We start from the raw sequence: 25,291 nt of genomic DNA on the forward strand, positions 1-25,291 counted from the left end.
TACTGACCTGTTCCCTGCTCTGAAAGAGAGTGTTACTATTTGAATATAAAGAGATTTTAATTTTTCCATTTTCCACAGGGGAAATACTTCTAGTCCAGAAGTATAATACTAGAAGAGTAAGCAAATCCTAGTGATATGCAGAAGCTGCTTGGGAAAATGCAGCTATTAAGGGAACACTAGAATGCAGTTTGCTGGTGTTGATGGGTTCACCCTTGGTGACCCAGCGACTTGACCCAGGTGGGGACAGGATTGGCTGGATATCTGTAAGAAAAGCTGGAAAGCTCTAGGGGGGATAGCCCCATGTACTGTTGATATCTTCCCTGTGGGGAATCACTGGGACCTGGCCTCAGGAAGCATAGAAGGGTCAAGAGCTGAACAGAAGCCAAAAACTGGGCGACTGAGTCAGGTATGACTGTAAGTAAATTATGAAAAGGAAAGCCAGAGTAATTATCTATGACCGAACCTTGTGGAAGCGTGCTTGTGTACACACACTGCTACCTTAAAATGGGGCCAATGTAGTAACTGGATAACTTAGGTGTGGACAGAGAAGCTCGGCACCATTAATCGGCATAATTACTGTTAATAAACGGCTGGTGATAGCATCACAATGGGCCCCTATAAGGTTACCCTAATTATAGCCGTACTGTATGTTACCCTTTGTGGGAGCTACCTCTTTCTGCCATCCAGGGAAGGGCTGGAGCCCCCATGGTGGCGGCTGGGAGGTGGGGGGAGGGGGGCATTGTGCTAAGGGTGGGAGCCTGGGGGAGCCCACCGGACCTCTCCTCTCATGAATGAGCCTTTTCTGAGCTCACACAGAGCCCGATTCACAGGTCTCTGCGAGGAACCAGTTTAAAATAAATACGGGCAGCATTTCAACTCCATCTGGAACCCATCGCTGCCAATCTCCCCAATGCAAACAAACCTTCACAATAGGGGATTGAGGTCTCTAGCTTGAACTGAAGAGAGCTTTCAGAGGCGCAGACTCTGAAATGCAGATGTGGGTCAAAGACACCCGAGCCAAAAACACTTCAATCCCTTGGGGAGGCATTAGCGATCTCTAGGTTTCTAACGTTTTTTTGACGTCTCTCTAGGCTGCGCCTTTTCCCCACGTCACATCTTTGGGACCTGGGGGAGCAACGGAAAATGAGCCAGGATACTGGCAGGGCAGCCTCTCTGGGGCAACATTACCTAAACTGCCTCCTGGGAGGAGCCACTGAAGATCTGGGCACAACCAGGCACCTCCGAAATTAATTCCTTGGCACCAAGAAGCAGGGCCGAAAGCCCTTTGCCATTTTAGAAAGCGATTGAAGACACGGCAAGAAGGACTTTAGATGGGGAAGGGATTGCGGGGGTGGGGGTGGGGGCGGGAGGGGGTTGTTCTCAAAGACAGGATCGAATGCACAGCGGATTCAGAGACCGGTAGTTGGGCAAGTTTGAGAAAAGAGAATTTGAGGTTAGGAAAGTGTCAATTGGGTGGCCAGGCAAAGATAAGACCATAATTTACTCAGACTGAGCGCAGAAAATGCCACATCACTGGACTGCCTCGTATATCCCTGATTTATCCTCCCAAGTGCCCCTGATGGCGAGCTTCTCTGGCCACTCCAGCTCTCCCTGGCAAGCCAGCCCAGCTAATGAATGGAAACTCCGTCTGAGTGCCGGGGGAAGGCATTCCACATCGTTTCTGGAATCCCCGCCTGCTTTCAGGGAAGAAGGCGAGTGCCTCGTCAGGAGAGTGATTTTTTTCCCCCTTTAAAGTTTTCCCTCTAAGATTGATTTACAATCTGCAACATACGAAGAAGGGGGCAGGCATCCCAGCTATAGGAAACGTGCCCAAACACGTGGAGAAAAAAATACGAAAAGAAAAAAATTCTTTCTACCTAATAAACTTTCCAGGCTTCGTTTGTCCTGACTAAAATCCCAGACTGGGGAACTTTTCAGAAGAGGGGTTGCAAGGGAGGGTGCGGGTGATCCGGCCTTAGATTTGGCCTGTACAACCTTGAGACCCCCAGTTCATCGAGATGAAAGATTTATAGACATAATCAACTGGCCTCCCCTTCCACCCCCTCCTGATACTGTGGTGTGTAGAGTTCCAGAACTGTACCAAAGTAGTTCTTTGTATTGCACCTCACCTCCAGCCCAGGAAGGGGGGGGTGCGGCTATTTTAACGGGTGTTTGGAGTAAATTGCCTGGTGAGTCTGGAATGCTTTCTACCCTTCAGGTGGCCTCCAGAGACGGGGGGGGGGGGAGAGAGAGAGAGAGAGAGAGAGAGAGAGAGAGAGAGAGAGAGAGAGAGAGAGAGAGAGAGAGAGAGAGAGAGAGAGAGAGAGAGAGAGAGAGAGAGAGAGAGAGAGATGGAAGGAGGGAGAGAGAGATCCATGAAGACTTCTGGGATGCAGCAGGAAAGTGGCTTAGGATTGCCTGTGGGTCCTAACTGCACCTTGTTAACAGTAGTGGGAAGGAAGAGAGAATAAGGTCTCTAAAAGCTGCGCAAAGATCTTTCTTTGTGGCAAGTCTATCTCAGAGTGTCCCCTTTGTCTAGCTCCCCTTTGAACCCCCACCCCCACCAGCCCATAGAAGTTAACCCCTTGGCTCCTGGCTGCTTTGTGAACCAACGGACACAGACCATCCTTCTCCTCCATAGATAGATGGGCTGTGACCCGTTTGCTGACCTCTGACTGTTCAGGCGAGAAGTGTGAGGCGCCTGAACGAATGCTAGTGTGGATATCTGGGGGAAGGATAGAGACAGATAGAGACAGGCAGAGAAAGACAGAGACGCACACACAGAGAGAAAATGAATTTATAAGCCCTCTCAGGCAGAAAACATTTTCCCCCCTTTGAATAACCCTACAGGATTTAAGGACATACCCGTGGTTCTACCGATATCAGCTGTGATAGCCCCCCAGAGTATCTTCACCCCAGCTTTCGGGAAGAGGGAGAGTAGAGAGGGATACAGCCAGATGAAAGAGCCTTGGGTCCCTGATCCCCTTCAGACCCCCGGCGGGTATCACTTGCTACTACTATATCACCTGTTGGTAGGGAGAAGTGACCAGTGGGCTCCAGGAGGACCCTTGTCGCGCTAGGACGAAGCTGCAAGATAAGGTAAGGAAATGAGAGACTTACGGACATCCACGTCCTGACTCTGGACAGCAGCTATCAGCAGCGCCTGGGCAGTGGCCAGAAGCAGAAGAGTCCTTGGATCCCCCAGGTGGAACATGACTAACCCGGGACCCTGCGCCGAGGAGGATGAAGGAGGCGGCAGAGGAAGGTGCTGGTCCCGGTTTCTACCGCGCCCTCATGCAGCCGGCCCCGCTGGAAAAAGACAAGCAGGAGGGAGTCCCAAGCAGCCTTGCAGGACTCTGCGCCTAGAACCCGCTTGTGGCTCCCGTTATATGCGCTCTGCCCCTCCCGGGAGCCAGCGGATAAGCCGAGAGCACGGGCCACCCCCTGCCCCCTGCAGCGCTGTAACCTGAGCTTCTTCCCCCGACCCCTCCCCCTGCCCCAAACCAGGCCCGGGGCCAGACCCTTCCTCCCACCCTGCCCCTCATTTTACACCTGCCCCTTTCCACAACACCCCTCCTCAGCACCCCATTTCCCTCCCTCTCCGAGGATACCCCCACTTGAGGCGAGAGGGAAGAGAGGCACACTTGTCGCCCCCAGCCCCGTTCTCCCTCAGGAATGCAAAGCGCCCCCCACCCCCACCACCTCCACAGGCAGGAGAAGAGGCTGCCAGGAGGAGGGGGTGTCTCCGGCCCCTCCCCTCGGAGCGCTGCCCAGGGAGCAGGAGAGGGAGGGATGTGTTTGCAGAGTAGAGGGCACTGAGCCCTGGATGGAGGAGTGAAGGAAGGAGGAAGAACAGCAAACAGAAAAGAGACAGGGACCTTCAGGTGTGGGCAGGCAGGGGGCAGCGGGGAGCCGTCAGGGAAATCTGGAATTCAAGGCCACTGAGGCAGGGTAGCTGGGGCTAAATCCTTAGGACTTTCCCCTATCCGAGTTCTTTCCCCCTGTCCCTAAACTCCGGAGGTCCCCGAGCCATGGGATCTGACCTTGTGAATCAGAAAGAGTGTGAGAGAGAATGCTTCTTCACTCATGGGTCTGGCTATGAGAATGGCAGAGTAAGTTTAAAACACTGGGTTCAGAACATGAGAGACCTACCTCCATCAGGAAAGGGAAGGAAAGTTGCTGGAAGAGGAGACCAGTGTGAGGGGTAGTGACTGGGGAGAAGAGGGAGAGGTGGATGGATAACTAAGAAGCCCTGGACTAGAAGAAAAGGCTTTGGATGTGAAGGCTGGATGGGTTGGGAATCAAGTGGTCCTTTGTTCTAGAAAGAATCTTGTGCCCTTCTGTCAGATATGAAGTCAATGCAACTTGGCAGGAGATTGGGAGGACTCTGAAAACGAATCTGAAGGTGGGAGGCTATCCAGTTGGTCACAACCGTTATCCTGGGCCAGGTTATGGAGGAGGTAGATCCAGCTAGAATAAGGTATGGAGAACAGAGAGAAAGGATCTGTTTCCAAAAAGCTTTCCTTACCATCTCTTCTATTCTTGCCATATTTCCTCCCTCAGGTTTCTGCCTCTTTACCTCCCCCCTTTTATTTTCTCATTTCTTATTTCGTGCTGAAGTGAGAGTTATCTGTGCCTGAGCCCTGTTAGAGTCTCTTGTATAAAAGCTGAAGGGAAAATGTGGACTTCCAAAGAGCAACAACCATTGGCCTTGTAGTGTTCCTAGAGCTCTGGGATGGTTGGCTTAAATGAGAACACTGTGTACTATTTCTGAGGAGTCTTTTCACTTAGAATCTTTCTACATATTCACAAATGCCACCTTTATGCCTCAGACCACAGAAAGAAGAACAAGGCTGATCAAAGACTCAAATAGGTATGCCAGGATCTCCTCTGTATAAAAATGTCAGGATGTGAAATTGCTCAGAGACCCAGGGTTTAGGTGTGAGCAGCTTAATTTCTGTGTGAGAGATAATGCTAATTATTTAGTGCCTGAAGGTCACAAGAACTCAAAAAGCATTGAAGTCTAGAATCATTGAGTGAAAACACAAATAGCCCTACACATTTCAATAGCCCCTAAGGGTATCACTGTGTTACAGTACCAGTTTAGGTTCAGTTATGTTTGGTTTGTGCTGTTTTAGAAGGTAGAGAAGCCTATGATCCATTTTTTTAAAATCTCAGGCAGTTCAATGTCCTGCAAAGAACGCTGATTTTGGAATAAGAAAACATCTATTTTAATCCTGCATCTGCGATGAACTGACTATGTGACCGTGGGCAATTTATATTACTTTGCTGAGTCTCCATTTCCTCATGCACAAACTGAGGGGTTGAACTAGATGACTTCTAAGGTCCCCATCAGCTCTTATGATTTACCTCAAAATGGCTAAAATTGTTCTTAAAGGAATAAGTTTCAGTCTAGAAAAGTAAATTATGTGGAGTGCTTCACTCCCCTATGATGTTGATTCAATGATGTTGATTCACTCTATTTTCTAAAAACTGCGACAGTTGGAATAAAACAGAAACATTTAACTATACTCTACATGTGTCTCAAAGGCGCTTAGGGTAGTCTTTGTTTCAGCAACATACAAATAGTTATAATTGAGGTATCCTACCTAGACATATTACTTCGTTTACTCTTTAAGGTAGGAATGTTCACCACCCAACAGCAAATATAAAAATCAGAAACGTAACACATGCACACTGCATAGACATCAGATCTAGTCAATGAAATGGATCCGTCCAAATAGTTGCTTGGTGTCCTGAAGTTGCTTTTAGATTTATGATTTTCACTTTTTATTTGGATGTTTCAGCATCGTGTGGACACAAGCTTCTTGGAAAACAGATGTGCAGGTAGGATATAAAGGAAAAACTCTCCCTTCCTCCCACTTCACAAATTTAAAAATAGTGATAAAGTGAGGAAAGAAAGACATTCCAAGAGGTGAGCCCACCCCAAATATGGCAGCTTGTCAATAACCGCAGTCCTCTCAGACCTCTGGTCATACTGAACATAGACAATGTAGCAATTGAGGGATAGACTGGCAGCACCCGCTCAACATTACTCGGCTTCCTCTGAGTAGACTTAATTCAGGCATGCTTTAAAGATCTACTTGTGTTTTCCCCTGCCTTTTTTTTTTTTAAGCAGTCTTAGGTGTGAATGACTAAGGTAAAATTTCAAGATTTATAGTACACCATCCACCATTTAGAAACATAAATATATAATTGTATGTGATCAAATGCAAAAATGTAATGAGTCTCTCCCCAATCTCTACATCCCCAGATAATAGGAAAAAAATAATACCAAGAAAGTCACATTTCTGTAGCATGTTAATATTTACAATGCAAAAACTCTATGAGGTAGCTCATACAAATATTAATATCCCCATTTTAGAGATGAGAAAACAGAGACTCAGATACATTAAATGATGCATCTATGATCACTCAGAAAGCCGATGAGTATTGGAGCCATCATTTTCCCCCAAGGGCTTATGACTATAGGCCTAGCATACTTTTTTCTGTGTACACTGTGTCTCAGGTAGGAGATACAATCTCTGGCCACTATGACTTTAAATCTGTAACCAGCTATAGAAAAGAGATGGGAAAGCCACACCACACACTTAGCCATTCGGGTATTCAACACTCAACAGTCAGAATCTGTAGGAAATGAAGGTGTTTTCCCCTACTCTGACACTAAATGTGAAGCTCTCATTAAGAAAAGTCAAAGTTTAACATCACCTCACTATGAGGGAACTGATTCAAAGCTATGTGTAAAGCTGTCCCTGAACTATGTAGGGATCAAAGCATTATTAACATTTACTCTATCACTTTTGGGGGGTGCGGGGAGGACGGGGCATTGAGGGTTAAGTGACTTGTCCAGGGTCACACAGCTAGTAAGTGTCAAGAGTCTGAGGCTGGATTTGAACTGAGGTCCTCCTGAATCCAGAGCCAGTGCTTTATCCACTGTGCCACCTAGCTGCCCCCTTTGTATCACTTTTTTAAGTCCAGACAATTAACAAATCAAGCCTTGATTCGTAGTGCTTGCCAGTTTCCAAGGTTTAAATGCTCACACTGGAAATTTAATAATCTGCTCTTGTGAACAATTGAACAAATTATCCCCAGCAGCCAATTGTCAATCAATAAGCATTTATTAAGCACCTATTATATGCCAGGCACTGTGCTAAGCAGTGAGGATACAAAGACAAAAAACAGTCCCTGCTCTCAAGGAGTTCACAATCTAGGGGAGTCCAAGGCACTCAGTGGAATTATTTTCATTTAGAGTTAAGTGACCTTCCTACTTTGATTACATTTGCTCAAAACTATCAAGTCAGTGAATAAGCAGTGAAATTATATTATGCTTAAAGGCACTATAATATTATCAATTATATATTTGCATATGTATGTATATACACACACATATATATATATACAAATATACACATATGCACTGAATGGTATATTAAGTAAATATAACTACATTACAGTGCAAAATGGAATATTAAGCTATAATAATTTGTTATCTCAATAGACTTAGGAAAATCTAAGAAAGTAAATGAGAATTATTTCACTTACCCTCTAAGGATGCAAATAGAATTTTAGAAAATCTAGATGTGATACGGCTTTGGTAATTACTGAATAATATGGAATATTATGTGTATATCGATACAGATATAAGTTTTTTTCTTTTTCTTTCTTCTTCTTCTTCTTGGTGAGGCAGTTGGTATTAAGTGACTTGCCCAGGGTCACACAGCTAGTAAGTGTCAAGAGTCTGAGGCGGGACTTGAACTTAGGTCCTCCTGACTCCAGGGCCGGTACGTTATCCACTGCGCCACCTAGCTGCCCCCAGATATAAGCTTTTGAAAACCATGTCCTATGGCATAAAAACATCTTACACAAATGCAAAAAAATCCAGAAATTACTGACCACCACAAAATAAAATAATAATCACTCAAAATTGTAATCGATATATATTTATAGTCAATACAATCGAAGATCAGTTAAAGAAAGGATGTAGGCTTAAATGGAGACTAAGAAATTTAATACTAAATAATTGGTCAACCAAATACCAAACTATACAAACAGCACATAATTTTATTAATGAAGACTACAACAATGAGGCAATCTATCAAAACCTTTGGAATTCAGGCTAATCTTTGGAAACATTGATATCTCTAAAGACTCATCCATGAAAGAAGGAAAAGAACAAGTCAATGAATCAAGTATGCAACTAACAAGATGGAAAAAGAACAAATCAAAATGCTCCAACCAAACAAAAAAATAGAAATTATGAAAATCAAAGAAGTAATACAATCGAGGGAAAATAATTGAATTTATAAATAAAAGTAGGAACTGTTTTGAAAAATTAATTTGATAAACTATTAGCTAATCTGATTTTTGAAAAACACACAAGAAAACCAAATTACTAATATCAAAAATTTTAAAAGGAGAATTCACAAATGAAGAGGAAATAAGATGGATGTGGGGCAGCTAGGTGGCGCAGTGGAAAAAGCACGGGCCCTGGATTCAGGGGGACCTGAGTTCAAATCCGACCTCAGACACTTGACACTTACTAGCTGTGTGACCCTGGGCAGGTCGCTTAACCCCCATTGCCCCGCAAAAAAAAAAAAAAAAAAAAGATGGATGTCGCCTCTATCACACTAATCATAAAAGAACTTTTACCTCTCCACCTTCATAAAAAGGCCAGATGGATTTAGAAGTGACTTCTAACAAACTGTAAAAGAAAAATTAATTTCAATATCACAAAAATTATTTACATTAGTAATGAAAGAAGAGATCCTACCAAATTCCTTCTATTAGGGAGAGATGAAGCAGAGAAAGAAAACTATAAACCACTATCAACACAAAAGTATTCAATACAAATATTAGCAAAATATTATAATAATGCATTTAAAAGATTATGTGTCTGAGTAGATTTATGACAAGAATGCAGAGTTGGTTCAATGTTAGGAAAATAATAAACAGAATTAACCATATTAATAAGAAAAATAATTTTTAAATCACATGGTTGTATTAATAGATTCAGAAAAAGGCTTTTTTATAAAATAAATGCCTTTATATTAAAAACTACTAAAACATAAAAATAAATAGACAATTCATTTACGTGGTAAGTGTTGCTATAAAATCAAGAGCTGGCTTTATGTCTATTAGAAAATGCTAGAGAAATTTCAATAAAATCAGGGGTAAGGCAAGGAAGTCCATTGTTACCACTATTATTTTACATAGTTCTAAAATACTAGCTTTATTGCTATTTTTCTCTTTCATTCATTCTCTTTTTTATTCGAGTCTTCTTGTACAAAATGACTAATATGGAAATATTTTACATTATTGTACATATATAACCTATATCAAATTGCTTATTGTCTCATGGAGTGGAGAGGAGTAGAAAGGACGAAAGTATGGAATTTGGAACTGAAAAAATTTTTTAAATGTTTTAAATTATTTTAACAAGTAATTGGGGAAATAAACTATTAAAAATAAGTTAAAATACTAGATTTTATTCTTTTTAAAAATTTTATTATAAGACAAGAAAAAAGTTGAGGGAATCAGTTTGGCAAAAAGGAACCAAAGTTATGACTTTTTGTAGAGAGCCAACAAAAAAATAATTGAAATAATAACTTCACTAAAGCAGAGGGCCATAAAAGAAATTCATAAAAATCATAAGTATATGACTAGCAAATCCAAGGAGAAAGAGAAGCCCCAGAAAGTATTCTATTTAAAATAGCTAAATATCTGGGAATTCCCTACCAAGACACACCTAAGAACTGTGACCAGAACTACAAAACTACAAAATAAAGGATTGGAATTAGATGACTTATAGATTTATAGAGACACTTAGAGCACTAAAATGTTAACTGATTTGCATCAGATCATGCAATTAATATGTGACAGGTGGAACTTTAACCAAGGCATTCCTGGTGCAGCCATAAACAAATGGAGAAATGTTGATGTTCATGGTTGGTCCATGCTAATATAATAAAAATATCAACAACAATAGCATTTATATTGCACTTTGAAGTTTACAAAGCACTTTACAAATTAGTTCTTCATAATAACCCTAGAAAGTAGGGGCTAAGATTATCCCCATTTAATTTATGGATTCTGTGCCATCTCAAACTATTTCATGGAAGTAGAAAGATAAAATAAAATAAATTTTTAAAAACAAAAGAACAGGGGCAGCTAGATGGCGCAGTGGATAGAGCACCGGCCCTGGAGTCAGGAGTACCTGAGTTCGGATCCGGCCTCAGACACTTAACACTTACTGGCTGTGTGACCCTGGGCAAGTCACTTAACCCCAATTGCCTAACCAAAAAAACAAACAAACAAAAAAAAAAAAACAAAAAAAACAAAAGAACAATAATCTCAAGGGAAATAGAAAAAAAAATAGGAAAGAATGAAACTTGTCATTACCAGACCTCAAACTACACTAAAAAGTAGTAGTTTCCAAAACTATTTGGTAATAGTTTAAAAATAGAAAAGTTAATCAGTAGAACAGATTATGTACACAAGATCCAGAAGCAAACAACATAGGAACACAATATTTGATAAATCCAAAGACTTCAACTAATGAAATAAGTACTCATTATTTCACAAAAACTGCTGGGAAACCTAGAAAGCATTCTTGAAGAAATTAAGTTTAAGCCAATATCTCCTGCAATATACCAAAATAAACTCCAAATCAATATATGACCTAGATATCAAAAGTCATGTGGTAAAAAAAAAATTGGAAGATCAGGGAAAGAGAATATTACTATGCCTATGGATAGAAAAAGACTTCATAGCCAAAGAAAGGATAAAATAAGAAGAGATACAATGAACAGTTTTGATTACCTAACTTTTTTAAAAAAATTTTTTTACTCCAACAATAGAAGAAGAAGAAGAAGAAGTTGTTATATGGCACCTACCAAGTGCCAGGCACTATGCTAAACACTTTACAAATTTTATCTCCTCTGACCCAAGAAGCCTTTATAATCCCCATTTTACAGATAAGGAACCTGAGGCAAACAGAGATTAAGTGACTTGCCCAGAGTCCCACAGATATTAAGTATCTGAGGCTGGATTTGAACTTAGGTCTTCCTGACTCCAGACCCGGCATTCTTTCCACTGTGCTGCCTAACTGCCATAATATTAGCTAACATTTCTATGGTGTTTACTATGTGCCAGGCACTTTATGTTATATCATTCGATTCTCACAATAACCCTGTGAGGGAGGTGCTATTATTGTCCCCATTTTACAGATAAAGAAACTGAACCAAACAGAATAAGTGTTTGAGGGCAGATTTGAACTCAGGTCTTCCTAACTCCAGGTCCGGACCTCTAACCATTGTACCACCTAGCTGCCCAAAGCAAAAAAGGAAAGGAGCTACACATACAAAAAATATTCCTGGGCAGCTAGATGGTACAGTGGATAGAGCACCGGCCCTGGATTCAGGAGTACCTGAGTTCAAATCCGGCCTCAGACACTTAACACTTACTAGCTGTGTGACCCTGGGCAAATCACTTAACCCAAATTGCCCCCCCCCAAAAAATATTCCTAGCAACACTTCTTGTTGCAGCAAAGAATGGAAACTGAGAGGTGACAATCAGTTGGGGAGTGACTGAACAAAAAGGGAAATATTCAAATCCTGACCCTGCTATTTATTAGCTGCGTGGCTTTGTCCAAGTAATTTTAGCACTCAATTTCCTCATCTTTAAATGAGGACATTGAAATAGATTACCTTCGAGGTCCTGAGCTAAATTCAAATCCGGGATGGATTACATCATAGCACAGACGTCAACAGATCAAGGTCATGGACTTATAGCTAGTAGGATCTTAGAGAACACCCCTACCCCATTTGACAGATGAGGAAACTGAGGTCCATAGTGATAAAGTGATATGGCCAATTGGTATCATTCAGGTAGTAAGTGGTAGAGCCAGGATGCGAACCTGGGTCCTCTGACACCCAATCCAGTGGGACATGATGCTGTGACCCTAGCTCCATCTGACATCCTGCCTCTGCTTCAACTGCGTGGTATAAGACCTGAGGGAGAAAGAACAAATTCTCTAGAACCTTTCACATTTTCTCGTAGGCTTGGTTGATGACAGCAAGCAAAGTTCTCCCAGGGCCAAGCAGGTCCAGACTAATTTTCTCCCCTTTGGGCCAGAAAAGCATACAGTTCTCATCAACTATACATGTACTCCTGTCACGATGATGAAGTAGAGCATCCTAACCAGTCTCCATGCTCCTAATGACTAGTGATGGGTAGACATTCTGATTAGGAATCAGGGCCACCTGGAGGCCCTGAAGCTGTGCATTCCTGAGCCTCTGCCCCAGACTGAATAGGCAACAAGAAAAAGAATTCCCCTCCTAGTGAATCCTGATCATCACCATTCATCTACCAAGCAGAAATGCCAATTTAGCTGTCACAGGAATAGCCCAGTTTCCTTCTCCCTGTTGAGCTTTGCCTAGTCAGCCAAATAGAAGCATCAGTTGATCAAATACTTATTGACATGCCTTTTGGTAACAGAAAATACACTTTCCTCCCTGTTTTGTTTAGGCAAGAAAGATGTGTAATGCTGCATTTTCTATCAGATTTGGTTGTTGGTGATAAATTGCTTTCCTCACCCTGACCCCCACCTTTCCTTTTTACTCTTTGTTACAAGTGATAGTTTACTGAATAAGGGAATGGGGAGAGATAGAGTCAGAAATGAAGGTGATATTAAAGACAAAAGACATCATTTACAAAATTAATGGCCCTTTGAAGTACATTATTGTAGTCATTGTGTGTATTACTGTCTTGGTTCTGTCTACTGCATCAATCGTCAATTTATACAAGTCTCCCTAAGTTTCTCTGAATTCTTTCATATTCATCATTTCTTAAGGTATGATGAGATTCCACTAAACCACAATTCATTCAGTCATTCTCCAAATGATAGCCACCCAGTGTTTTGCTGTCATAAAAAGTATTACTATGAGTATTTTGGGTACATATGGGATCTTTACTCCTGTCTCTGACCTCTTTGGAACGAATACCCATCAGTGGTATCACTGGACCTTAGTATGGTAAGAGATTTCTAAGATCCCATCTAGCTTCAGAGCCCCATGGTCCTAACTGTTGCCTTGTATTACTGTTTAATGTATCTTCATCTTATCTAAGCGATATTCTGCAAGTTGCTTTCCCTCTGTAGGTCTCAGTTTACTCAGAAATAAAATGAAGAGGTTGGACTAAGTGGCCTTCAGATCTCTTCCATCTCTAAACCTATGTTCCTACGATTCTATCCCAATGCAGATTAATAACAACTGTTATAGAACATATGGTAGGCTGGCCTTGGAGTCAGGACTAATTGGGTTCAAGTCCTGTCCTTGACATATATTAGCTGATCTCTCAGTCCCCCAGGCAACTCACTAAGACCATGTGATTCAGATAATTGCCCATTTGTATTATAGAGGGAATGTTTTTACTGGGAATTCCCTATACCAGTGAAACCACAGTTTTGGAGGGGAAAATCATCTCCTCAAGTAAATTTTAACTCTCTCTAAGTTGGGAAATTGTTGTTTAAGTCACACCTTTGATGTTTCTAGCTTAAAGTCATTTCTTTCCTGCCTCTGTTTAAAACCTTTTTTTTGTAATTGATATATTTTATTTTAGCATTATCTTCATTTCGGAATCTGCCCCTTTCTCTGAACAAAAAATAAAAAGGAAGGCAGGGGGAAAAAGTAGCTCAACAAAACAAACTAATACATTGACCAAGTGAAATAAACAGAACTGAGAAAATCTAAACTGTTTTTATATTCTGTTGATGCTATTAATCAAACAGATATTGACTATTTCAGGTTTATTTTATTTTCATTTTTAAAAATTATTTTTAAAGAACCAAGTAGATAATATACACAATGACCACAATAGCATAAAGGAAAGCAACACTAAAGCACATTAGGACTCTTATCAATGCATTGATCAAACTTGACTACACAGTGTGGGTACAACACCGTGGCCTTCCTCCTTTGCCTCAATAGAAGAAGTGGACTACAGATGTGGAATGCAGTGTCTGCTGTCAGACATGATCGATGTGTTTGCTTGGCTTCAATGTAGTTCTTTATTACCGGAGAGTTCCATTGCATATGAAGAGTGGGTAAAGTTACTGGAAAATGACATCTATGTCTAAAAAGCATCAATACAATTTAGAAAACTGAGTCTCGGAGAAGGAAAGCGACTTGTCCAAAGTGACACTAACAATTAGTGGCAAAACCAGGTCTAGAACTCAGGTTCTAACTTAAGTAACATAGACTAAGTCCTAAAGGAATTAAAAGAAGGTTGAAATGTTCAGGTATTAAGCAACCAGACAGGAATGGGCCATGATGGAGTAGTCCGCATGAGGCCAATAACTCATATTTGAGCTTCTGAAATAATTTCTGAGGCATGGCTGTCTAGGAAGCCAAAGGGACTTATTCATAATCAGTAAGTGCGAGAATTGGCCGAAGATTGTATTTGGCTTCAAGGTCGAATTGAAATCTTCATTAGCATTTAGTAGAAATGTTCAAATACCAAATAACCAAGAGGCATTGAATGAATCTAGTTTAGGGAAGGCTGGGAGGGGTTGATTTACTTCCCAGCTTCAGTCTTGGATTATCACTGGCATCCCTTCCCTCATAACAGAGCTGGCCAGGAAACATCTCTGATGAAGGGACCTATTATTCCTCCTCAGGTTGGAGGACAGCTGGTTTTTCTGATGCCACTCTGCCTTTGCAGTCCTGCCTGAGATTCAGGGCTCTGAGACTCTCTGTGTGTTTCTCAAGGGTCACCTGAGTCAAGTAAAAATGTCAGACTTTCCTGGAGAGCCTGAATCACTTCCTATTCATCTTCTTTTCACCTTAGACTCCAGCCAATTTCTAGTGCTGTCCGAAGTCTGAAGTGATGAGTTTCTGTGAGCAGAAGGTACAACAAATGCATTTAAAGAGCTAAACCAAGTCTTACTTAATTGTAAGGGGGCACAGGACCACCCTGCTGTCTGTCGTTCATGTAGAAAACGGTCTTGGGCTTTCATAGTATTGGAAATTTCCCTGGAACAGGTATGCCACGCTTAATAATAATAGTTTGCATTTATATGGCGCTTAAAGGCAAACAAAGTGTGTTCCATACAGCAATCCTATGGGATAGGCAGTGCAAGGATAATGATGATGATGATGATGATGGCATAATCCCCATTTTATAACTGGGAGGTTCAGTCATACTTAGAGACATCCACTAAACTGTTGCCACACAGCTAAAGTGTCTGATTTGGTATCCAGACTCAGATCTTCTCACTCTGAGACCAGCTCTCATTCTCCTATAATATGATAACAGTTCATATCATTACTGTCGGATAATCTTCTCATGAACTATGTGCTTGTGATACAATGCACCTTAGTCTATTGTATCTGACTGGGACACTAGGGCAGCATAGATCTCCAGAGAGAAGCTTTCTGAGAGTTTAGGAGGGGCAAACACCAGGTAATTGTCCCATTTGAGGGAATTACTGCAGCCCGGGAAAAGATGGGGAAATCGCTTCCCCACTTCTACACCTAAGTTTCCTCATTAAAAAAAAAAAATTGGGAGGGGCAGCTAGGTGGCGCAGTGGATAGAGCACCAGCCCTGGATTCAGGAGGACCTGAGTTCAAATCCGGCCTCAGACACTTAATACTTACTAGCTGTGTGACCCCCTGGGCAAGTCACTTAACCCCAATTCCATCACCAAAAGAAAAAAAAAGTTGGGGGGAGGGGGTCTGAGACCGGATGAGATGGTCTCCTTCCAACTCTACACCTGGAATATCTATTAGCTATATTGTCCTATAATGCTCACTGTTACTGTTGTAATTCCCACTTCCCACTGGAGAATGCTGTCAAAGGCGTCACCAGCCAGAGGCTACAACTAAATGATTCTTTACCCCAAATGAGAGAATTCATATTTTCTTCTTCCATCCTTCAAGGGCAGAATTCAGAAAGAGGCTGAGGTAGATTTCTGTTCCTTTCATTGCCATACAGGAGATGTTACTCTATCCAATAGATCCCAAATGGGAAAACCAAGAGAAACATTATCTTTTTCCACTTCTTCTATAAAGCCTGCCTTGAATTCAGCCTATACTGATCTCTGTCCCTTCTCCAACTCCTATTAGACTATGTATGGTGCTCAATTATTAGACTATGTATGGTGCTCAATGTCCCATTTTCCTAATTGTGTACCTGTTTAACTGTAGAATCACAGAACTTAGCAATGGAGGGAACAGTGGAGGTCACCTAGTCAAACATCTATATGCTTTGGATTAGGAAATAGTCCCAGGAGTTTTAAATGGCTTGCCTAAAGTCACCCATCATGTCACCAGCAGAACTGGGATTAAAACACATCTCCTGACACAATCCCAGTGCACCGTGTTATGTTTCAGGTATCAAATAAGTCTCATTTGTCCAACCCGAAGGTAAACTCCATATAGCCAGGAAGTATGTCAATGTCTGATTTCAATATTAGGACATATCATTCCAGAGACAAAATCATAGAAGAGGCATAGGCATGGGCTATGCTTAGGACATAGCATCCCTTCCCTTTGTCTTTGCTGAGGGAGACACTGTATTTTCAATACCTTTAGTGGGCTCTCCTTCCTGTCGCCTCAGCTACCAGACCAACTTCATTAAAAGGAATTTCATTCCTAAAGCGGCCATTAACTAAGGGGTCATTAGGTTATATTTCTGGACTTCTTTCTTGAATATATAATGGAAAGAATATTGAATTTGGAATCAGAATACCTGAGTTCAAGTCCTGATCTTACCTCTTAATAACCAGTTTGAGCTTGGGCAAACCATTTAGCTTAATAATAATGATAATAGGGGCAGCTAGGTGGTGCAGTGGATAGAGCACCAGCCCTGGATTCAGGAGGACCTGAGTTAAAATCCAGTCTCAGACACTTGACACTTACTAGCTGTGTGACCTTGGGCAAGTCACTTAACCCTCATTGCCCCCCACCAAAAAAAATAATAATGATCATAACAGCTAGCACAGGACTTTAAAGTTTGCAAAATACTTTACAAATATTATCTCTTCCTTACAACTTTGGGAGATAAGTACTATTATTTTCCCCCTTTAACCGATGAAGAAACTGAGGCAGAGAGCAGTTAAGTGACTTGCCCAGAGTCACATAGTTAGAGTAAAACAGGATTTGAACTCAATCTTCCTAAGTAATTTCAAGGCAGCTAGATGGCATGGTGGATAGAGTGCTGGGCCTGAAATCAGGAAGACTCATCTTCCTGAGTTTAAATCTGGTCTCAGAGACTTACTAGCTATGTGATCCTAGGCAAGTCACTTCACCCTGTTTGTTGCCTCATGAGCTAGAGAAGGAAATGGGCAAACCACTCCAGTATCTGTACCAAAAAAACCTCCAAATGGGGTTACAAAGAGTTGTACATGACTGAAATGACTGAACCACGCTATTTCCACTATGTCCCCTCGATTCTCTAAAGCTTACCTAATAACACTTCTTATGTCACAGGATTGTGGAGATCAAGTGAGACAATGTAGCTAAGTTCTTTATGCCCTAGAAAGCACTATATAAATATGTTTCAATTACTTTAATGAGGTTATATATATACATATAAAAGTGTCTTGCAAAAAAGAAGACATTTAAAAGTGTCTTGCAAATGTTAAAGCATCATCTTAGATAGCTATTATTAATAATGTTACAATTATTACACATTCTCATAGCATGTAATGCAATACTAGGCATATGGTATGTATAAAAATGGTTGTTTTTAAAAGAGTCAATATTTTTATTTTTCAAGTAACAACTATGTTTAATTAATCTATGCTTTCTACTATCACCATCTCCCTCACTGAGCAAAAAAGAGAAAAAGAAAAAACTTTCCATAGCTAGCTGCATAATCTGATGAAACAAAATTCCTCATTAACTATGTCCAAAAATATACGTCCTTTATGAATTTCAAGTTCATCACCTCTCTGTCATCTTCATTCTTTTTGGCAGGGGCGGAGCAGAGCAATGAGGGTTAAGTGACTTGCCCAGGTCACACAGCTAGTAAGTGTCAAGTGTCTGAGGTCAAATTTGAACTCAAGTCCTCCTGTTCATATCCTTTGACCCAGTGGTACCATGGCTAGGCCTGTATCCCAAAGAGATCATAGAAGAGGGAAAAGGACATACATGTACAAAAATATGTATAGCAGCTCTCTTTGTGGTGGCAAAGAATTGGAAATCGAGGGGATGCCCATCAATTGGGGGATGGCTAAATGAATTGTGATATATTAATGTAATGGAATACAATTGTGCTGAACTCAGGTCCACCTGAATCCAGGGCCCGTGTTTTATTCATTGCACCACCTAGCTGCCCCCATCTTCATTCTTTTGGACTTATGGCTTCTCATTGCATTGATCAGAGTTCTAAAATCTTACAAAGTTGTTTGTCTCTAAAATTTTATCATTGCATAAATTGTACTCCTAGTTCTGCTCACTTTGCTTTGTATCAGTTCATAGAGGTCTTCAGTTTCCTCTGAAATTGTCCATTTTAAAATTTTAATATGGTATAATAATATTCCATTATTTATATACCATTATTTATTCAGTTTTTCCACAATAGTACACCCTCTTGGTTTCCAGTTTGAGGCTGTCATGAAAAGAGCTGCTCTTTCGTTGTCTTCTTTGGGTTATGGGCCAGTAGTGACTCAAAGGATATGCATATTTAGTAACTTTATGGGCATCATTTCAGATTGCTTTTTAGAATGGCTGGGCCAATTCACAGCTCCACTAACAGTGCTTTAGTGCTTTCCCACAGTCTCACCAATGTTTATCATTTTACTTTTTTGTTAACTTTGCCAATCTGATGGGTGTGAAATAGAAGTTAGAATTTTATTTAATTTTTATTTCCCAAATTTTGGGTGATTTAGAGACTTTTTCAATGTTGTTAGCTTGTTGATAACTTGGATTTGTTCATTTGAAAGTTCATATATTTTGACCATTTGTCTTTTGGGAAATGAGTGTTAGTTTCACAAATTTGAATCAATTCCTTATATAGCTTGGAAATAAGACCTTGTTGAAAAGATTTTTCCCCAGATACCTATTTTCCTTCTAATTTTTATTATATTAGTTTTGTTTGTGCAAAAACTTTTTAACTTTATAAAATTAAAATTATCTATTTTATCTTGTGTGATCCTCCTATCATTTGTTTAATTATGAACTCTTCCCCTGTCCATAGATCTGAAAGGTAATTTCTTTCTTGCTCCTCAAACTTGCTTATGCAACTATCTAGAGCATGTATCCATTTGGAGTTTATTTTGGTATATAGTGTGAAGTGCTGGTCTAAACCTAATTTCTGCCAGATTGCTGTTCAGTTTCCCCAGCAGTTTTTGTCAAATAGAGAGTCCTTGCTCTTGTAACTGGTATCCTTAGATTTATTAAACACTGTTACTGTGGCTTTTTCTATAAGTCATATTCTTTTGTTTGTTTGTTTGCTTGTTTTGTTTTTTGCGGGGCAATGGGGGTTAAGTGACTTGCCCAGGGTCACACAGCTAGTAAGTGTCAAGTGTCTGAGGCCGGATTTGAACTCAGGAACTCCTGAATCCAGGGCCAGTGCTCTATCCACTGCGCCACCTAGCTGCCCCTATAAGTCATATTCTTAATCCACTGATCAACCTCTCTCCCTACCCCACCCCCATACCAAATCATTTTAATGATCACTAATTTGAAGTAAAATTTGAGATCTGGTACTGAGAAACTCCTTTTCTACCTATTTTTTTTTCATTATTGCTCTTGATACTCTTGACCTTTTGGCCTTCCATGTAAATTTCATTATTCGAAAAAGATTGATCTATAAAATATGTATAACCCAAGTCTCAAAGCCTCTTTCTATAGGATTCTCTCCTCATTGGTAGAGATCAACACTCTGCACCTGCATGAGGGGCAGGGTGGAGTTGGTGAGCATGAAAGAGAGAAGTTCAAGTTTCTTTGAGTCTCTTTGGGCTCTGCAGTCATTTCAGGTGTTTCTGGCTTCTAGCTTCAAGAGAGAAAATAGACAATGCCAACACCACTTCAAATTGCTAAAGGGAAAACAAAACTCTGGAAAGAAGCCAACATGAGAGGAGCTGACAATCTCCATCATGTCCCTATCCTCAGCTTGCTGAGACTTAAGGGAATTTCCTTTTGGATAAGATGTAGGACTCTCTAATTTGGCCTGAGTTACTTTTGTCCCAATGAGAGAGCTCTTTACTCTTTATTGTCACATCATAGTCTCCTATGTATACTTTCTCTGATTTGTGTTTTGTTATCTTAAATGAATGGATTTCTTTGCTATGTGTGTTCATTGTGGAACTGGTATGGGGGGGGGGAGGGAGTAAAGCCTTGGATATAAAACTTGGGTCTTCCTTTCTCTATTAAAGAAAACAGCAATCAGAAGTTGTGTTTGAAGTTGAAAACCACATTCCCAAGACTAATAATATTTAAGGAAGTAGATAGACATAGATATAATTCTAGCCCAGTACGCCCTCTCTGAGGAGAGCAAAATGGCCAAGCTTCTGTCCCCCAACCTTCTGATTCCCCTCCTGGAAGGAATTAAAATCTTCCTTGAAGAAGGGTGTGGGGAGAAGAGGCTAGATATGTCTACTCTGCCTCCTTTTGAGCCACACAAGGATACTCCCATGCTACATGTTGGGAACAGTCCTTGCCTAATATTCTTTTGGGAGTTTGATAGGTAAAGCACTAAATAAGTTCATTAATTTAGGTTATATTGCCATTTCTCTTACATTGGCCCTACCTATTCATGAGCAATCAATGTTTCTCCAGCTATTTGTCTAATAAATAATTGTTGATTTATTAATCTTTTTAAAAATCAATTCTTTTTCTGTCTCTGTCTACTCATTCTCATTTCCCCATTTCTATCTCTTTAGAAACAGCCCAATGTCTGTCAAAACTGAAAGATGACCAATCCCTGTCTCTGTGAAATAGAAACCTCTTCTGTGAGAAGAGACAACCTTAGCCTCTCATAAACAGGATGAGCACAGAGCAGGGACCCTGTCAATGTTATTTCTGAGCTCATTTCTGTAGATTTTGATATAGCCTGCTTAGTGAGAACATAAGATTAAGAAGTCATAGAATCGGGCAGCTAGGTGGTGCAGTGGATAAGGCACCAGCCTTGGATTCTGGAGGATCTGAATTCAAACCCAGCCTCAGACACTTACTAGCTGTGTGACCCTGGGCAAATCACTTAACCCCCATTGCCCTGCAAAAAAAAAAAAAAAAAAGTAAGAAGTCATAGAATCCAGTGAGAGGTCATAGAGTCTTCATTTTATAGATATGGAAACACAGTCCAAGAGAGGTGACTTACCCTTGGTCACACAACTAGTAGGATTTGAAGTCAAGTCTTCTCTCCAAGTCCAGCACTCTATCTACCATACCATATTGAACCTGCTATGTGGAAACATCCACTTAAGGAAAGAATGGCATCTGAATCCAACTGTCATATGGTAGAATGGAGTCTTTCTACTCAAGTACAATATGTAAGAACATAGGATAATAGATTAAAGATAAAAGGAACCTTAGACATTATTTAGTACAACTGTCTCATTTTATACTTGAGGAAACTGAGGCCCAAAGAAGTGACTTACCCAAGGTCACACAAGTTGGAAATGAAAGAACTAGGATTCAAACACAGGCTCTCTGACTCTAAATCCAGCATTATATTCCTCCAAAGAGAAGCAGTTTCCACTTATCTGCTGGAACCCATTTGGTGTTAGTGGTGGTGCTGTTGTTGAATTGTTTCAGCCGTGTCTGATTCTCTGTGACACCATTTGGGATTTTCTTAACAAACATACTGGAGAGGTTTGCCATTTCCTTCTCCAGCTCATTTTACAGGTGAGGAAACTGAGGCAAACAGGATGAAGTGACTTGCCCCGAATCACACAACTATTAAGTGTCTGAGGCTGGATTTGAACTCACAAAGGAGTCTTCCTTACTCCACTGTGTCACCTGACTCGTGGAATCCATTTAGGTTATGCCTTCTTTCACTGAGACCAATCTCTAGATTAAGGGAGAGAGCAGGAAGGGAAAGGGGGTAAGTAAACTTGTTCTTCCCTTGTTTCTTTATCTCTGGGATTCCCCTTTAAAAACTTCTTTAAACTTCTCTTGCATCTTGGTCTTCAACTAAGGGTAGAAAGAGTAAGGATCATCATCAAAGTCTGTTTCCAAATCCCCCAAGCTTTTAATGAACCCCCTGTTACCTCCTCACTCCAGAAGTCACTCTGTTCCTCAGTCTCTGCTCAAAGAGAAAATAACACAGAGGTTTGTTTCCTCATTGGAAAATGTGTTTATTTGTTTATTCACCCTCAAGAGCTCCCCTCCTGCTCTCCTGCAGTTCTCTGACTTTGACCCAACTCCTGGACCCAGCTTCCTGTCCAACTTTATAAGCCTGGCAACCCCTTGAGCCCAATGCTTTGATCATCATTCTTAGAAGCTCTTCCCAAGGCAAACTTGGTCGAAGATCCAAGCATTTTGTTTGATTGCCTTGTATAAAATAAGTTTGCCTTTATCACAAAGAATTTACAAAAGATACTAAATAAACATATTAAGAGCCTCTAACTAGCCAAACTAGCAAACAATTAGAGGATATCGGGCAAACTAAACTCAATCTGATCACTCTTGGTCTTATCCACTTGGTGTTTATATACCGTGTTCTTAGGATTTCTTACCCGCAGCTTTGTGATACTTCTCTGATTATTTCAGGCATATGTTTTGTTTTACTCCGTGTAGATTTCAAACTCCTTGAGGGCAGGCTATTCCTCTGGGACTTAGCTTCTTAAACTGGGGGTCGTGTGACCGAGTGTGGAGATCATGAAAAATTTGGCCGCTGTAAAAGGTTATGCATACCTATTTTATATGCCTATATACCCAGGGTCATGTAAAAATTCTCAGGCAAAAAGGGGTCATGAGTGGAAAAAGTTTTAAGCCCTGGTCTCTGACAAATATTTAGTATAGTGTTATGCACAGGTTTAAGGCTTACCAAAGGTTAAAAATGCAAAGGAATCCCTTCAAAAGGAACTGCTATTACTCAGGGTTATTAAAAGAAACATTTATTTCGGCATAGAGCTATATAAAAAAATTAACTTTGTTATTTACCTATATAAATGACTATAGAGCTTGGTCCAGCCCGCAGAGCTCTGGGCCATCATGGTTTGTTTTACCACTATGCAGAGTTTCTCTTGGGAAGTCTTCGAATATGTAATACTCTGTAATGTCTATGCAATTATAGTTTCAATGTCTTCACAGATGTGGGGGGAAAGTGTTTCCAGCTCTCATAAAAAAATATTATGGGTAACAATGCATAAGACAGTCAATATTTTATCCCACAGAAAATGCAGAAAACACATAAAAGAATCACAGTAGCCTATAAACAGTTGCTAAATTCTCCTCCCTCCCTGGCGAGTTTCCATTTCCTCCAGGGCCTATACAGTACAGCACGCTCAAAGTACCACCCTGTGGTTTGGAGTCCCCTCCTGTGGGAAACAAGTGAGGTTGCTAGAAGAGAAACCTTCCCAACCCCGAAACTCTACTACCACCGCAACCACCACACACATTTAAAAGCGTCCCACTTTTACTACAGAGACCCATAAAAGCATTCAGCCTTATAGCTCTATGGTGTTAGAAATCCCCCAGAAGAAAAACAACCTTGGGGTTGCTAGACGGGCTACTCCCTGTACATTTGATCTGGCCTATCTGAATAACTCATTAAGCTTGGAGAGTATAGGCTAGGTTTTTTGCTCCCTCAGATCATGGTTTAGTCCCTTGTTGCTCATTTCGGCTCTATGGGCCATGAAAATAATTCTCTTCCCTCTAAGAGGAGGCCCAGGAATTCTCCCCTCTGGATTATTCTACGATGCTATTTTTCTTCAAGAGGCTGGGACTGTTCTTGAACCCCCATTATATCTCTCAAATACAGGACTCATGTACTCGAACTTGCTGCCTAGGAACTACCTGTCCTCTCTCTAGAAGGCTGGATTCTAGAACTTGGGGGTACAGAAATTTTCTTCTGAGGTCACATGGGTGAGAGGACAAGCAATTCTGATGTGTCTCTGTCCCACGGCAGTCATTAGTGTCTCCTAAAGTGAGCAAGGGGCATTCTGGGAACCAGTTCTACTGTTAGCTCTACTGATCTCTAGATCTGACTGAAAAGAGGTATAGAATAAAAGTGACTCTGCAAGGGACCCAATTTTTTACAATCCAGAGCAAAGAGTATGCCTCTGAACCACAACGGTCTAAGCCAACCAATGTATCCAATTTAGGGATTGTGAGGTGGCCTATTTAGATAGAGTGTTAGACTTGGGATCAGGATAGACCTGAGTTCAAATCCCACCTCAAGACACTGTATAATTCTGGGCAAGTTTATTTAACCTCCCTTAACCTCCATTTCTTTGTCTATAAAATGGTGATAATAATAGCAGCTACATCACATGGTTATTGTTAGGAAGTACTATGTAAATGCTAGCTATTATTATCCTCAATTGATCCATAATAGCCTAAGTCAATCATTTCATCTGCTTTTAGTAAGATATAATCAGTCAGGGGCAGCTAGGTGGCACAGTGGATAGAGCACTGGCCCTGGAATCAGGAGTACCTGAGTTCAAATCAGACACTTAACACTTACTAGCTGTGTGACCCTGGTCACTTAACCCCAATTGCCTCACTAAAAATATATATATATATATATGTATATATATAAAATCAGCCATAAACAATGGCTTACCAACATGCTAGTTTATCCATTTGATCACAGGACTCAACTAATCAGTCCCCTACAGAGTCTTCATAATAACACATTTATGATTTACAAAGTGCTTTCCTTAGAGCAAACCTGTGCAGTACAGTAAACAGTACAGCTACAATGAAGGAGGAAACTGAGGTACAAAGAGCCCTTGACTAGGGTTATAGAACTAGTATCAGTGCCAGTGCTATTCTTATTTTTTTAATGGATTTCTATTGATATTTTTGTTTTTTATCACTTATCTTTCTCCCTGCATCTCTCTTTTTTCCCTTTCCCAGAAAATCATGCCTTATTGTAAAGTCTTGTTTAAAGAGGAAAAAGAGAGAACAATTCAGTAAATTCAATCAACACATAAAAAAAATCTGACATTATATGCAATATTCCACACCCCGACCTCTGCAAAGGAGTAGGGAGTGGTGGAAGGGGACTTCTTAAATCTCTGCTTTGGAATAAAGTTTATTTATAATTTAATAATATTCAGTTTCAATTGTTCTGTTGTCATTCTTCCCACTTACATTAT

At 40.7% G+C, this 25,291-nt stretch overlaps 1 protein-coding gene across 2 annotated transcripts in view; it reads right to left on the reverse strand.

Moving 5' to 3' along the window:
- COL2A1 (collagen type II alpha 1 chain) overlaps positions 1 to 3,243 on the reverse strand; it is a 46,591-nt gene extending 43,348 nt beyond the window's left edge. For both annotated transcript variants that reach the window (XM_043966770.1, XM_043966771.1), the window contains exon 1: positions 3,121 to 3,243. In XM_043966770.1, coding sequence (XP_043822705.1) covers positions 3,121 to 3,214 — 94 coding nt within the window. In that variant the 5' untranslated portion in view covers positions 3,215 to 3,243. The remainder of the gene's footprint in view (positions 1 to 3,120) is intronic.
- Between the last annotated feature and the right edge of the window lie 22,048 nt (positions 3,244 to 25,291).

Source organism: Dromiciops gliroides, chromosome 5 (genome assembly GCF_019393635.1).
Source record: "Dromiciops gliroides isolate mDroGli1 chromosome 5, mDroGli1.pri, whole genome shotgun sequence".
NCBI lineage: Eukaryota > Metazoa > Chordata > Mammalia > Microbiotheria > Microbiotheriidae > Dromiciops > Dromiciops gliroides.